This window comes from Bubalus kerabau, chromosome 10 (genome assembly GCF_029407905.1).
Source record: "Bubalus kerabau isolate K-KA32 ecotype Philippines breed swamp buffalo chromosome 10, PCC_UOA_SB_1v2, whole genome shotgun sequence".
In the NCBI taxonomy this organism is placed as follows: domain Eukaryota; kingdom Metazoa; phylum Chordata; class Mammalia; order Artiodactyla; family Bovidae; genus Bubalus; species Bubalus kerabau.
The window spans coordinates 33169674-33184156 of NC_073633.1; the positions used below are offsets into that span (position 1 = coordinate 33169674).

Sequence of the window (14483 nt, forward strand, 5' to 3'; positions counted from 1 at the left end):
CAGTAAATCTATTTTAAAATGGAGTTTTGTTGCTGGAGAGAAAGAAAGCAATAATTTATAAAAAATACTTGTTCTCTGATATAAAAATTAACAAGGAAATTTTGTTTCAAATTATGTTTTCATTTTCCTTTATATTTTAGAAATATGTCCTAAGTTTTGATAATGTTTAATATCTGTTGTATTGTCTATGTACTACTGGTAGCATTGACTAGAAGCCCATAGATCATATTTCAAAATGAAAGAATGAAGTATCATACCTCAGGAATGAAAATCTGAGTTACTGAGTAGTTCATGTTTTCATACTTAGGTTGATTTTTGGGGGCCTCTCATTTGTAGGTTACAGTTGACATTGGGATGAGCAACCTTATATAGGGAATTGCAATACTCTGAAAAAGATAACAGTAGAAGCTGAGGGCTCTAAGTACTCAAAGGCTTTTGATAATGCCTTCTCTAGTATTTGGATCAGTAGCCAAAATGAATGGCATAGCTCTCAAACTAGCACTAGCCATCAACTGTTATTCTTTCCTCTAGTGAAGACTCACAGCTTAAGGTTCCTACAGAAGAAACTGGGCAAGGTGGTACTGTTGTGCTCTCAAGATTGATTCTATAAGTTACACTCCTGGTTTTATATTGCTTGTTATTATGTAGTTAATAGGAATATAAGTCTGCAAGCTCCTTGAGGGCAGGAACAGTGTCTTCTTCTCCATTGCATTCCTCTTTCCTGGCATATGGCATATTGAATAAATGCATGAGTCCTTCAGCCTCAGTAAAGCATGAGATTCTTCTGATGTTTTGATTTGGAGAACTCTTTGTTATCCTTACCCTATAGTATCAGGAATCCATCAGAAAATAATGTCTTTTTTGTATTTACTGTCTTTCAGTCATCAGTCCCAAAATACATTATAAATATTATTTTATAAATATCCATTCATAGACAATTTTATGTAATTTTGAGATTTAGAAGTCTTAATGCCTTACTATCCATGATAGTTGGTCCTCACCAAAGTAACTGACTCATTTAATTCTTTTTATAGTTGTCTACATAGCAAGGCAAAATTTAGAATGTGTGATCATTTTTATACTTTAATATTTATTGCCCCAGTATTTGAAGGAGAAAAAGGTTTTGCTGAGTATGTTAAATAGGAAATTTATGTATAATGAGATTCTGTATACTTTTCAAATTTAAGTAGTGAACTGCCCATTGACTTCTAATAAAATGTTTAGAACATTCTCTAACAGAGCCATTCAGAGTGAGGTATGCAGATGGTGCTGGACCATGAGCTATTTATTAATCTCCTTACCTCTATGAGGAGATAATTTCAGAAATTAAGTTTTTAGAACTTGCTTAGCAATTTGTTAGAGTAAGTTTATGTCTATTGAATCTAACAATAAAAATTGGAATTCATGTTTTATATATTTCATTTTCTAGTAATTTTTATTTTATGTTTTTATAGGGCTTTTTTTTTTGTCCATAATGAATGGCAATTTAAAGAAAAATAGTCCTTTACCAAAGATAATTTGCAATGAGAGTGTGTGGTTCTAGATAATTTGCATAGGTTTTGTACAGTACAGTTCTCAATTTCTTCAAACTAAGTGGAAATACATACATGATTTGCTCTAAAGTTGAGTGGTTTTTTCTTTTTAAGATTTATTTGTTTTTGGCTGTGCTGGATATTTGTTGCTGCACGGGGGCTTTCTCCAGTTGCAGTGAGAGGTGACTGCTCTTCATTGCGGTGCACGTGCTTCTCATTGCAGTGGCCTCTCTCGTTGGGGAGCACGGGCTTTGCAGCCCTGGCTGGCTCGGTGTGGCGCACAGGCTTAGTTGCTCCGCTGGCGTGTGGGATCATCCTGGACCAGGGACTGAACCATGTACCCTGCGCTGGCATGTAGATTCGTAACCACTAGACCACCAGGGAAGCCCCTAAAATGGAGTGTTTAATGATGGGATTTAACCAACTATTACAAACTGAAAGAATCCTTATGTTGAAAGTAATTTCCTATTGACTTCCACTTGTTCCAGTGTCTTCACTGAAGCTAACTTGTCTTTTTTTTTTTTAAATAAATGGGTTGAATAAAATAAAATGCTGGTTATCATGAATTGTTAACCGTGATTAAAAATTAATAATAGAATAGTGTAGAGTGGTAAATTGTACTTTCAAAATATTACCCAAAATAGACCCATTCTTTTAAAGAATGGTCATGATTCTTAAAAAAAAAAAAAAGACATAATACAGTCACAAGTAAAGTGTTTTAGTGAAAGTAACTAATAAATATAACATGTATAATATTTAGCCTAAGGAATAAAATGCCCTTTTTGCCCTAGCTTGGCCTTATATCTTATTGCTTGAAAATACCATAGATTTTTTTTTTAACCATAGATTTTTTAAAAAATGTTTTGATGTATAGCTGATTTACAGTGTTGCGTTAATTTCTGCTATGTAGCATATTCTTTTCCATTATGGTTCATTACAGAATATTGAATATAGTTCCCTGTGCTACACAGTAGGACCTTGTTGTTTATCCATTCTCTATAGAGTAGTTTGCATCTGCTAATTCCAGATTCCCAATCCATGCCTCCCTCACCCACTCTTCTCCCTGGCAACCACAGATCTGTTCTCCCCTGGATTTTTTTTTTAATGTAAAAATGTAAATATTTCAGACCTGCATGGTGACTCTCATTTCAAACAGTGTTCAACACTCTAGAATCAAAGTTCAGGAAAAGCATTTATGCAACTCCCTAAATTTTATGTGAAATGAAATTTGACCCATAAGTGATTTGTTCCAAAGTTTTTTAGATTTCAGTGAACTTCGTTTAGTTCATTTTATTTTTTTTCCAACAATTTTTTATGAGAAATTTCACACATACACAAAAGTTGAAAGATTATATTATAAATACGCATAACCATGTCCTCTGGAGGCTACACTTAGCATTTTGCTATATTTGTTTTATCATATGTTCATCCCTTCCAATGATCCATCTATTTTTGAAGCATTTCAAAGGTAAGGTGCAGACATCAGTGTGCTTCACACTTAAACACTTCAGTATGTGTATAATTAATGTGTAATGTATAATTTATAATGTTTTTGAGATTCATTCATGTTGTTGAATGTATCAGTAATTCATTCCTGGTTATTGTTGGGTAATAGTCTATTGTACGGAGAAGGCAATGGCACCCTACTCCAGTACTTTTGCCTAGAAAATCCCATGGACGGAGGAGCCTGGTGGGCTGCAGTCCATGGGGTCGCTAGGAGTCGGACACGACTGAATGACTTCACTTTCACTTTTCACTTTCATGCATTGGAGAAGGAAATGGCAACCCACTCCAGTGTTCTTGCCTGGAGAATCCCAGTGACGGGGAAACCTTGTGGTCTGCCGTCTATGGGATCGCACAGAGTCGGACACTACTGAAGCGACTTAGCAGCAGCAGTCTATTGTATGAATATACTATAGGTTGTGTATTCTGTGATGGATACCTACTAGGCTGTTTCCTGTTTGAACTGTTATGAATAAAGTTGTTAGTATATACTTGTTCAAATTTTTTTGTGATTTTAGCTTTTATTTCTCTTTGGTAAATACCTAGAAGAGGAATTGCTGGGTCATAAAGTGGGTGTGTGTTTAAATTTATTTTAAAAGTGCCAGACTTTCTTCCAGAGTGGTCAACATTTCCATTAACATTTGCTCTACATCCTTGCCAACAGTTTTAGTTGTGATTTTAATTTGCATTTCCCTGATGGCCAGTGATGTTGAGTGTTTTTTTCAATTGGTTATTATTATCCTTGTATATAGCTTCTTTTGTGAATTGTCTGTTTGAATCTTTTGCTCATTTTCTGTTGAGTTGTCTTGTTACTGTTGAGTGGGTTGGGAAGATCCCTTAGAGAAGGGCATGGCAACCCACTCCAATATTCTTGCCTGAAGAATTCCGTGTACAGAGGAGCCTGGTGGGCTACAGTCCATGGGGTCGCAAAGAGTCGGTCATGACTGAGTGACTAACACTTTCACTTTTCTTGGGGATTTTTATATATTCAGACCACAAGTCCTTTGTCAGGCATATGTTTTATGAATGTTTTCTCCCAGTCTTTGACTTGCCTATTCATTTGCATAATGGTGTCAGTTTATTGTATTTTTCAACATTTTGTTATAAAAAATTTCAAACATACAGAAAATTGAAAGACTTATAGTTAACACTCATATGCGTACCACCCAGAATCTGTCATTAACATTTTATTATACTTTTCCTGTCACAACTTGTCTATCCATTTATATGCATTTTAAGCTAAATTGTGGATATCAGTTCATTTTCCCCCAATACCTCAGGATACATACTATTAAATAGAATTCATTATCTGTTTGCAGCTTTTTTTTCTTTCAGGTTAAACTTTTCATACAGTAAAATACACAACTTTTAAGTGAAGATTGACTGAATTTTGACAAATGCATACACGTGTGGAACTCTTAAACTCCATGTCAAGATGTAGAATCTTACCAACACTCTGGGAAGTTCTCTCTTGCTCCATCCCAGTTAATCCCCACTTCATTCCTCCAGAGGCAGCCACTGTCCTGTTTTTTACCCACCATATTACTTCTGCCAGCATTGTCCTGTTGGTTGTTTCATATATTACATATTCTTTTGTTTAAGGCTTCTGTAACTTAGCATCAGGTTTCTGAGATTCATCCATATTGTTGTAGGTATCACTGGTTCATTCCTTTTTATAGCTGAGTAGTAATCCCTTGTATGAATGTATCAGAGTTTATTTACTCATTCTTCTGTGGGCTTCCTGTTTGGGGCTGGGTTTCCAGTTTCGGGCTATTGTTAATAACTGCTATGAACATTCTTATACAAGTCCTCCTGTGGGAATATATTTTCATTCACAGGGTAAATTCAGGGTGGTACATACTAAGGAGTGCAATTGTTGGATTATAGGGATAAGTACCAGACCCTTTTCCAGAGTGGTGAACCAGTTTGTGCTTCATTAACAATGTGTGAAAGTTCCTTCCGTTCCACAGCCCCACCAAATGTGGTGTTATCCATCTTCCCAGTTTTATCTGTCACGCTGGCTATGGAATGGTATACCTCATTGTTTTAGTTTGTTGGTCTTTAAATAGCTGTTTCTTATATCCCACCTTCTCTATCTAACCACTGTTCCTATACAGAACTTACACATCTCTTCTTTGCCACTCCCCCCCCTTTTCTGTATTACTTTAACTTTGCCTTGAATTTTTTATAATCCCACACTACCTACAGTCCAATCTAGGAGAGAACTGTTTTAAACTTGCTGACCATTATGGTTACCAGAGCATGAAATTGGTAAATAAATTACACCTATTGTAGATTGACAGATATTTGTTACCTTCCTACTTGTTTAGTTTGGGGGATTTTTTAGAGGGGAGAGGTGACAGGATAACATTTGTACATAGGGTTATATGTACAAGCTACACATAGATTTATGAACACAAGTAATTGTTTCTTTCCATTGACTATAAAAAATTAGGTACAATTCAACTCTTTATAAAATAAATATGAAAAAGTAAGATCCCATTGGAAATATCTAGTGACACTAAAGTATTAATAAATTTGAAACTTAGAATATAATATGGAAATCTTTGACAGTCTGGCAGTTGTTTTAAGTTCCTTTGAGTAAATTAGTTGAGTAGCTACCCAAGTCTTTAATATGGAAAAATCACCAAGGGCACTACCACACCTGACTTACTTCATTTCTCTCAGAGAAAAAAATCTCAGTAGCTACAAAGCCTTCTTTTTTTTTTCTTATAGTAATTCTCAGCCTTGGCTGCCTGTTAGAACCGTTTGGGGGGAACTTTTCAAAGTCCTGTTGCCCAGGTTCTACTCCAGAGCAGTTATATCAGAATATCTGGGATGGGACTCAGGCATCAGTAGTTTTAACATCTCCCCAGCTGATTCCAATTTGTAAGCCTGAGATTACAAACCAATGTTATACAGGAACCCATGAAATAAAATTTAAGTAAGTGTATATGAATATCTTTTCTGTGAAACCTCTACGCTGACTACCATCAAAGGTATTGGAGATCTTTTAATTTGGGCTTCACCATTTACAAGCTGTGTGACTTTGGGCAAGTTCTTAGCCTAATGTTTCTGTTTTTGTGATGAATTAAATGAGATCCTAATGAAAAGTTTCTAGTGCAGCGCAGTGTACAAGTAGGTCTTTAACAGCTATCGGCTTTGTTCTCTTTTGGAAGTGGTGTATATTGGAATAAATGAGGATTATAAACCATCATTATTCTCTTTTAAAGTTAGTGCAGTCTTGCTTGTCAGGTGTTACTAACAACGAAATCCTCCTATTACATCATTAATATGGAAATTAGCACAGAGCTCAAGGCTCAGAGGTTAAAGCGTCTGCCTGCAATGCGGGAGACCTGGGTTTAATCCCTGGGTCGGGAAGATCCCCTGGAGAAGGAAATGGCAACCCACTCCAGTATTCTTGCCTGAAGAATCCCATGGATGGAGTAGCCTGGTGGGCTACAGTCCACGGGGTCGCAAAGAGTCGGACACAACTGAGCGACTTCACTTTCGCTCAAGTTACTGAACTCCTCTGTCAGAGTGCGCAGATAGGGCCTCATACTCTGTTAAAGTCATCAACTGAGAACGCAATTATCTGATAAAATATATCAGAAGTATGTTATTTTAAGTGTGTGCTGAAGGAACTATACACCTCTGACGGAGGTCAGAGATTTTCTTGGATTGTTTTTTCTTTAAAACACAATGTTTACACTCTGTACAAAACGAAAAATGCTTAACTCTTCTCGTTAAAAATATTTAGCTCTTTTAAACAAATTTGGACTTTCAGGGAAGTTAATGTCTCTTCTCGGGTGTTGTTGTATACCCTACAACATCTTGAACTATGCCTTATATAAAATACATAGGTATTCGTTAAATATTTGTTGAATAAATGTTCTCATCTGAAAGATAAGAAAAAACATTGACTTGCATAACTGTTTTCAATATGCTTTGAAATAAAGCAACAACAGAAACTTACAAATAGTTGATTTTCTAAATTGATGTAATACCAGTCTTTAATGAATTGTTCCCTAGTCTGTCCTGTGAGATGTGAGGGCACAGGTTGAGATCTTGATGTGCAAATAACTTAAACAAGAGAGTGCATACACAATGGACAGAGTTTCAAGCATTCTTCCCGCTCTCCAGCCCTTGCTTCTCTGGGAAAGCAGCCTAAACCATTCTTGTGATTCTCACAGTTTAATAACAAATAAGCAAGAGGTGGAATGCTTAATCCTTTTAAGTGAATGGTAAACACCACCTTGGAAGGCGTGTTTTCCAGGTTCCCCTCCCTTAGGGCCGTAGGTCACGTGAACTGAAAGTACTTCCCGATTCCCTGCCTGGGTCTCCCGTGGGCAGTGATCAGAGTCAGAAAGGGGCACAGCAAGGAAGTGATAGGCAGCGAACGTAGACTGGAAGGAAGCAAACACAGGGAGAGCACACGTTCCTAACTAGAGCAATGCCACACTTCACAGTGACTAAAGTAGAGGATACGGAGGAGGGGGCAGCAGATCCCATCTCCCAGGAGGGGGAGCCCAGCTTAGCAGAAATAAAAGCCCCGATTCAGCATTCAGATGAACCAGGTGAGTACTCAACTGGGGAGCTTTGGAGAACTGGAGGTCTCGTGAAAGAAATAGTACCTAAAATATTCAAAATGCCTTGTTAAGAATGGAGAAAAAGTATTGTGGTTCAAGTGCTTTTCAGTTAGCTGTTTCACTCCTTTGTATACCTGATGACTTTTTTCACATTCTGGTTTGTTTTTCCCCACAATGAGTTCTGTGTTCATTACCTACAGGTGAAACTGAACCAGTATCCGTGTATGAAAAGCGTTTTCAAGCAAAAAGAAAGGCACAGTTAGAGGCAATTTATGTGGAATTTAGAATTCATCTTTCGCTCAGTTTAAAAAGTACATCAACAGGGAGCATGGTTCAGCAGTTTTGTACAGTGGACTTTGCACTTGTACTTCTCCAGTTCTTCAGTATTTTGCTTCAGTTTTTTACCAGTTAAAGAGTAATTCAATAGTAAATCATCTAAGCATTCTTGAATGAAAGAATAAAAGTACAGTAGGTCAGCTGTGACTAGCATAGCTTCAGGTTTAATAAATTTGATGAATGTGATTATTCCTATTATTTTCTCTAAATGGTAACAATTAATTACACTTGCTGGGGGAATTGTGGCTTTGAATTTTTAACATGCTGTTAAAATCTGAGTTAATATTATGGTATTAAATACAGCCATAGTTTGAAGCCATTTATATTTTAAGTCTGTAACTTTCATAAATTTTCAAAAATTTCTCTAGTCTGTGAATAAAGGCAAAGGGAATAACAGTCTCTTAAAATTCATTTGACTCCGTGATTCTAATTTTCTTTTAGCAAGTAACACATCATAATTCATTGCTGTAACTGCTATTGACTCTCTCCTGTCCTACCAAGCATTCATGAATTTTTAAGAATCTCTAACTTAAAGATAAGGCTTATCAAAATAAAGCTCCGTTTGTTTATCTTTTCGTTTTAGTGAGAGAATTTACTAGGGGAAGATAAGAAAGAAGGTTTTATGAAAACTCTTTTTCCTCCAGGTTATTTTTTTTTTCCACCAGGGTATTTTTCATTTTGCTAAACAAATAGGGTGATAAGTTGAAATTAAGGTTATTTAAACTCAACAGGGAGTTACTGTGTAGCAAAGAGAACTTACTCAGTATTTTGTAATAGCCTATAAGGGAAAAGAGTACATATAAAAATATATAAACTGAATCGTGTTGTATAGCTGAAAATATAACACAACATTATAAATCAACTATACTTCAATTTAAAAAAAAGAAAGTAAGGTCAACCTACATTGTACTTAAACCTGATTCTCTGAAACTCTCGGTCAAAGAATTTAGGCTCTCTTTTGGGACTGTGTGTATTTGAAGCTGCGCTTCCTTTGTTGTTTGTGCTTGCTGCCCTTAGATTTTAATCCTTTTTAAGCTTTTGTTTTTGCTGTCGTCTCATAATCCCACAAAATGCAAAGCGGTGCATTCTTCACTCCTGCTCAATTTTATTATATTTGGTTTTACTATTTTATTATATTTACTTATTTTACTCTATAATTTCATCTTTACTGGTTCCATAATGTTGGAGGAAATCCACTTTATTCAGATTAGAACAGGGTAGAAATGATTTAATCTATTAGTAACCACCTAGAAAACTGGTGAAACATTTTTATAGCAACCAACATTTGTAATAAATAATATTGCTAGGCTTAATTTATTTTCTTCTGTAGTAATTGCTTTGGACAAGGAAGAAGTGACAGATATAATCTAAATTGAATTTAATAAGGCTTTTTATTTTGGCATTTTCCATGACAGTCCAGAAGGTATCCACTTGAATGAACTGTTGTTTGGTAAGTGAACAACTGATGGAAATACATTTTCTAAATTGCATTTATTTTTATTTTAGGATTAAATTAGAGGGAAAAAAGGAAGGAAACATATGGGGAAAACCTCAAAGTTTTTTTTTTTTTTTGTTTAGGTGAAAAGCATTGAGGAAGATAGTGGTTGCAGAGCAGTTGCTTGATATATGTTAAGTTATAGCCCCTTGTTCTTCTGAGTTAAAATCCTAAATTGATTGTGATTTTATTGCAAGCACTTCTCATGCTAGCCAGTTAGGTAACTAGTCACTTTTTTTATGGAGTTTTTTTTCCTTATTTGTCTGTGAGGAGAGAAAAATATGATGTACCATCATATAAACTGAACATATTTGGAAAGATCATTCTTTAAAATGTGTTTTTTAGAACATGAGAAGTATTTGAACTAGACAGATAATTTGAGATAGAATAGGTAATTGTAAACATAACCTAATTTTTGAAAAATGTTTATTTTATTTTTGAACTGTGGTGGGTCTCTGTTGCTGCACTTGGGCTTTCTCCAGTTGTGATGAGCTGAGGCTACTCTTTGTTGCATTGCACGGGCTTCTCACTGCGGTGGCTTCTCTTGTGAATCACAGGCTGCAGGCGTGCAAGCTCAGTAGTTCTGGCACATGGTACTAGTTGTTTTGCAACATGGGGGATCCTCACAACCAGAGATTGAACTGGTGTCCCCTGCATTGCAAGGCAAGTTCTTAACCATTGGACCACCAGGGAACGCTAAACTAATTTTAAAAAGTACATTGTGGTGATCCTTTTGTAATGTATAAAAATATCAAATAACTATTGTACAGTATACCTGAAACTAATGTAATATTGTAAGTCTGTTCAGTTCAGTCACTCAGTTGTGTCTGACTCTTTGCAACCCCATGGACTGCAAAATGCCAGGCTTCCCTGTCCTTCACTATCTCCCAGAGTTTGCCCAAGCTCATGTGCATTGAGTCGATGATGCCATCCAACCATCTTATCCTCTGTCCCCTTCTTCTCCTCTTGCCCTCAATCTTTCCCAATATCAGGGCCTTTTCCAGTGAGTCAGTTCTTCACATCAGGTGGTCAAAGTATTGGAGTTTCAGCTTCAGCATCGGTCCTTCCAATGAATATTCAGGATTGATTTCCTTCAGGATTGACTGGTTTGATCTCCTTGCAGTCCAAGGGATTCTCAAGAGTCTTCTCCAACACCACAGTTCAAAAGCATCAATTCTTCGGTGCTCAGCCTTCTTTATAGTCCAGCTGTCACATCCATACATGACCACTGGAAAAACCATAGCTTTGACTAGACAGACCTTTGTTGGCAAAGTAGTGTCTCTGCTTTATAATATATTGTCTAGGTTGGTCATAGCTTTTCTTCCAAGGAGTAAGCATCTTTTAATTTCATGGCTGCAGTCACCATCTGCAGTGATTTAGGAGCCCAAGAAAATAAAGTCTGTCACTGTTTACATTGTTTCCCCATCTATTTGCCATGAAGTGGTGGGACCAGATGCCATGATCTTTGTTTTTTGAATGTTGAATTTTAAGCCAGCTTTTTCACTCTCCTCTCTCACTTTGATCAAGAGGCTCTTTAGTTCTTCTTCACTTTCTACCATTAGGGTGCTGTCATCTGCCTATCTGAGGTTATCGATGTTTCTCCTGGAAATTCCAGCTTGTGTTTCATCCAGCCCAGCATTGCGCATGACGTGCTCTGCATATAAGTTAAATAAGCAGGGTAACAATATACAGCCTTGACATATTCCTTTCCCGATTTGGAACCAGTCTGTTGTTCCATGTCCAGTTCTAACTGTTGCTTCTTGACCTGCATACTGATTTGTCAGGAGGCAGATCAGGTGGTCTGGTATTTCCATCTCTTAAAGAATTTTCCACAGTTTGTTGTGGTCCACACAGACAAAGCCTTTGGAGTAGTCAGTAAAGCAAAGGTAGGTGTTTCTCTGGAACTCTCTTGCTTTTTCTGTGATCCAACAAATGTTGGCAATTTGATCTCTGGTTCCTCTGTCTTTTCTAAATCCACCTTGAACGTCTGGAAGTTCACAGTTCATGTACTGTTGAAGCCTGGCTTGGAGAATTTTGAGCATTATTTTGCTAGTGTGTGAGATGAGTACAATTGTGCGGTAGTTTGAACATTCTTTGGCCTTGCCTTTCTTTGGGATTGGAATGAAAACTGACCTTTTCCAGTCCTGTTGCCATTGAGGAATTTTCCAAATTTGCTGGCATATTGGGTACAGCACTTTTACAGCATCATCTTTTAGAATTTGAAATAGCTCAGCTGGAATTCCATGACTTCCTCTAGCTTTGTTCGTAGTAATGCTTCCTAAGGCCCACTTGACTTCACACTCCCTAATGTGCGGCTCTAGGTGAATAATCACACCATCGTGGTTATCTGGGTCATGAAGATCTTTTTTGTATGATACTTCTATGTATTCTTGCCACCTCTTCTTAATATCTTCTGCTTTTGTTAGGTCTGTACCGTTTCTGTCCTTTATTGAGCCCATCTTTGCATGAAATGTTCCCTCGGTATCTCTAATTTTTCTTGAAGAAATCTCTAGTCTTTCCCATTCTGTTTTTTTCCTCTATTTCTTTGCATTGATCGCTTAGGAAGGCTTTCTTACCTCTCCTTGCTCTTCTTTGGAACTCTGCATTCAGATGGATATATCTTTCCTTTCCTCTTTTGCCTTTTGCTTCTCTTTTCTCAGCTATCTATAAGGCCTCCTCAGACAACTCTTTTGTCTTTTTGCATTTCTTGGGGATGGTTTTGGTCACCACCTCCTGTACAATGTTACAAACTGAACGTACAATTTGTAAGTCAATGGTACTTGAATTAAAAAACAGTAGTACCTTCATCTCTGCCATGCCAACTACTAGAATGCCAGTCTAGTAAAACCCTACTTAATTTGGTTTCGAAGGGAAAGGCAGAAACTCAGACTTACCTAACATCTTTCTTGATTCCTTCTCTCTGGTCCACCGTAGGTGCCCTCTTTATGTTTTCTCTGAGGCTTGTCCACAGAAATAGCATGTATCACACTCTGGATTGTAATCACCTGTTCACTTGTCTCTCTCCCAAATACCCTGCCTATAGGTTCCTTGAGGGTAAAGATCTTGAATAATATTGTACCTCCACGTCCAGGTGAATTGCACACAATAGACAATTCAGTGTACAGACTTGTTTTTTGCCTTTTTTTTTTTAATTCACTTAAGCACATGTTCATGCCAGATGTTGTGCTTTTTTCCTAAGGCTACAAAGGTGAAGGAAGTATAAATTCTCCACCAAAGGCAGCAGAATGGCTCTGGACCCAGTTACCTGGCTTTGAATCCCAGTCCTACTAATTATTACTAATTAGGAGTAATGATAATTTCTATTAATTATTGCTTGAGTGACTTTGGGAAAGTGACTTAACTTTTCTTAGGCTTACTTTACTCATTGATAAGGGGAATAACAGTGCTGTTTACTTCACAGGGTGGTTGTGAATTAATGGGAAAATGAACATAAAGCACTTAACACGTGTGACACAGCACTCAAAAATAAGAGCTACTGATTACTTACTATATTGTGATTAGTGGTTTAATAAGAGCAAAAATAAACCACTTTGGATAGCAAATTCTGGAGAAGACTATAATATTGCCTGGAGGGGACCCTTGGACAGGTATCTCAGAAGACAGGACATACTGATCCTATTTTAACAATCTTTTTTTTTTCCTAAACTTTTTACTTTGTGTTGGAGTATAGCTGATTAACAATATTATAATTTCAGGTGAGCAGCAAAGGGACTCAGTTATACATATATATGTATCCATTTTCCCTGAAACTTACCTCCCATCCAGGCTGCCACATAACTATTTAGCAGAGTTCCCTGTGCTATATAGGAGGTCTGTGTTGGTTATCCATTTTGAATATAGCAGTTGGCACAGTGTTTTAAAGGGAGGTCTTGATGAGATTACAAGCAATAGAAACAGTTAGAAGGAATGAGGAAGATGTAGAGCAAGCAGGCGGGAAACAGACATGTGAAGTTGGATGTGTGGGAAAGGGGCGGGGCTGCGCGGTGAGGCGTTGACCAGCTTCAGCCAGTCCGCGCTCTGGGCCCGTGGGTGCTACTGCCTTGATAAAGGCAGCGAAACTGAGCTGCTTGACCGTGAGCAACTTGCCCAAAGTTACCTGCTGAGTAGTAACAGAGCCTGTATTCAAAACTGATAAATTTTATGTGCTTCCCATCTCACCATGGTGCCAAGTCCTAGCTTTTGAAAAACAAGAGAAAGTTGTTTAATATCTGAAGTGTGTATGGGTCACAGAGTTTGATGTAAACATTATGAAATCTGTCACTTTTTTTATAGGAACAGTAAAACAGTTTTACTGTTTATTGCACTTACTGAATCAGGTATAAATGTTGCATTTATTCATTTATTGAAGGATAATTGCTTTGCAAGTTAAAGTATTTCCATGAAATATTTGTTTCAGATCTTCTCCCTCGCTCATCAGATTTCTTTTTTTTTTTTTTTCTCCCACATCGTGAGGCTTGTGGGTTCTTGGTTCCCAGACCAGGGATTTAACCTGGGCCTCCACAGTGAAAGTGCAAATTTAACCACTAGACCGCCAGGGAATTCCCTCATCAGATCTTACAGTGTCTATGGATTGGGAAGATTTCAACGTCTGAAGTTGTGTTCAGTTTATACAGATAGCAAATTGTAAGATTTCTAAGGAGATTTTCAGAAATGAACCCATAACAGGAAAGATGGAAATCCTTTTTTTTTTTTTTTTTTAAGAAAGGAGAGAGGAAGAAACAAAAGGAAAGAGGGGAAGAAGGCAGAGAGGAAAAGAGGAAGGAAAGGAACTGTAAGATGGATTGGTCCCGCAAGAGATAAGTATTAACGATGTGCGGGCAAGCTAAGTTGCTTCAGTCATGTCTGATTCTGTGCAACCCTGTGGACTGTAGGCCTCCAGGCTCCTCTGTCCATGAGATTCTCCAGGCAAGAATATTGAAGTCGGTTGCTGCCATTTCCTTCTCCAAGGAAGAAAATCTTATATTATTGGAGAGCATGTTCAAACATTAACTCTTAGTAACCCAAATT

At 37.2% G+C, this 14483-nt stretch overlaps 1 protein-coding gene across 3 annotated transcripts in view; it reads left to right on the top strand.

The window, feature by feature from the left end:
* The window catches only part of SLC12A6 (solute carrier family 12 member 6), an 87668-nt gene that overhangs the window by 14400 nt on the left and 58785 nt on the right, over nucleotides 1-14483 (top strand). The window contains exon 1 of one of the 3 annotated variants that reach the window (XM_055537236.1): nucleotides 6358-7612. The exons of the other annotated variants lie outside the window; for them this stretch is intronic. Within the exon in view, the coding sequence (XP_055393211.1) occupies nucleotides 7489-7612 (124 nt within the window). The 5' untranslated portion in view covers nucleotides 6358-7488. Of the gene's footprint in view, nucleotides 1-6357; nucleotides 7613-14483 lie in introns of those variants that run through there. 3 annotated transcript variants of the gene reach the window in all.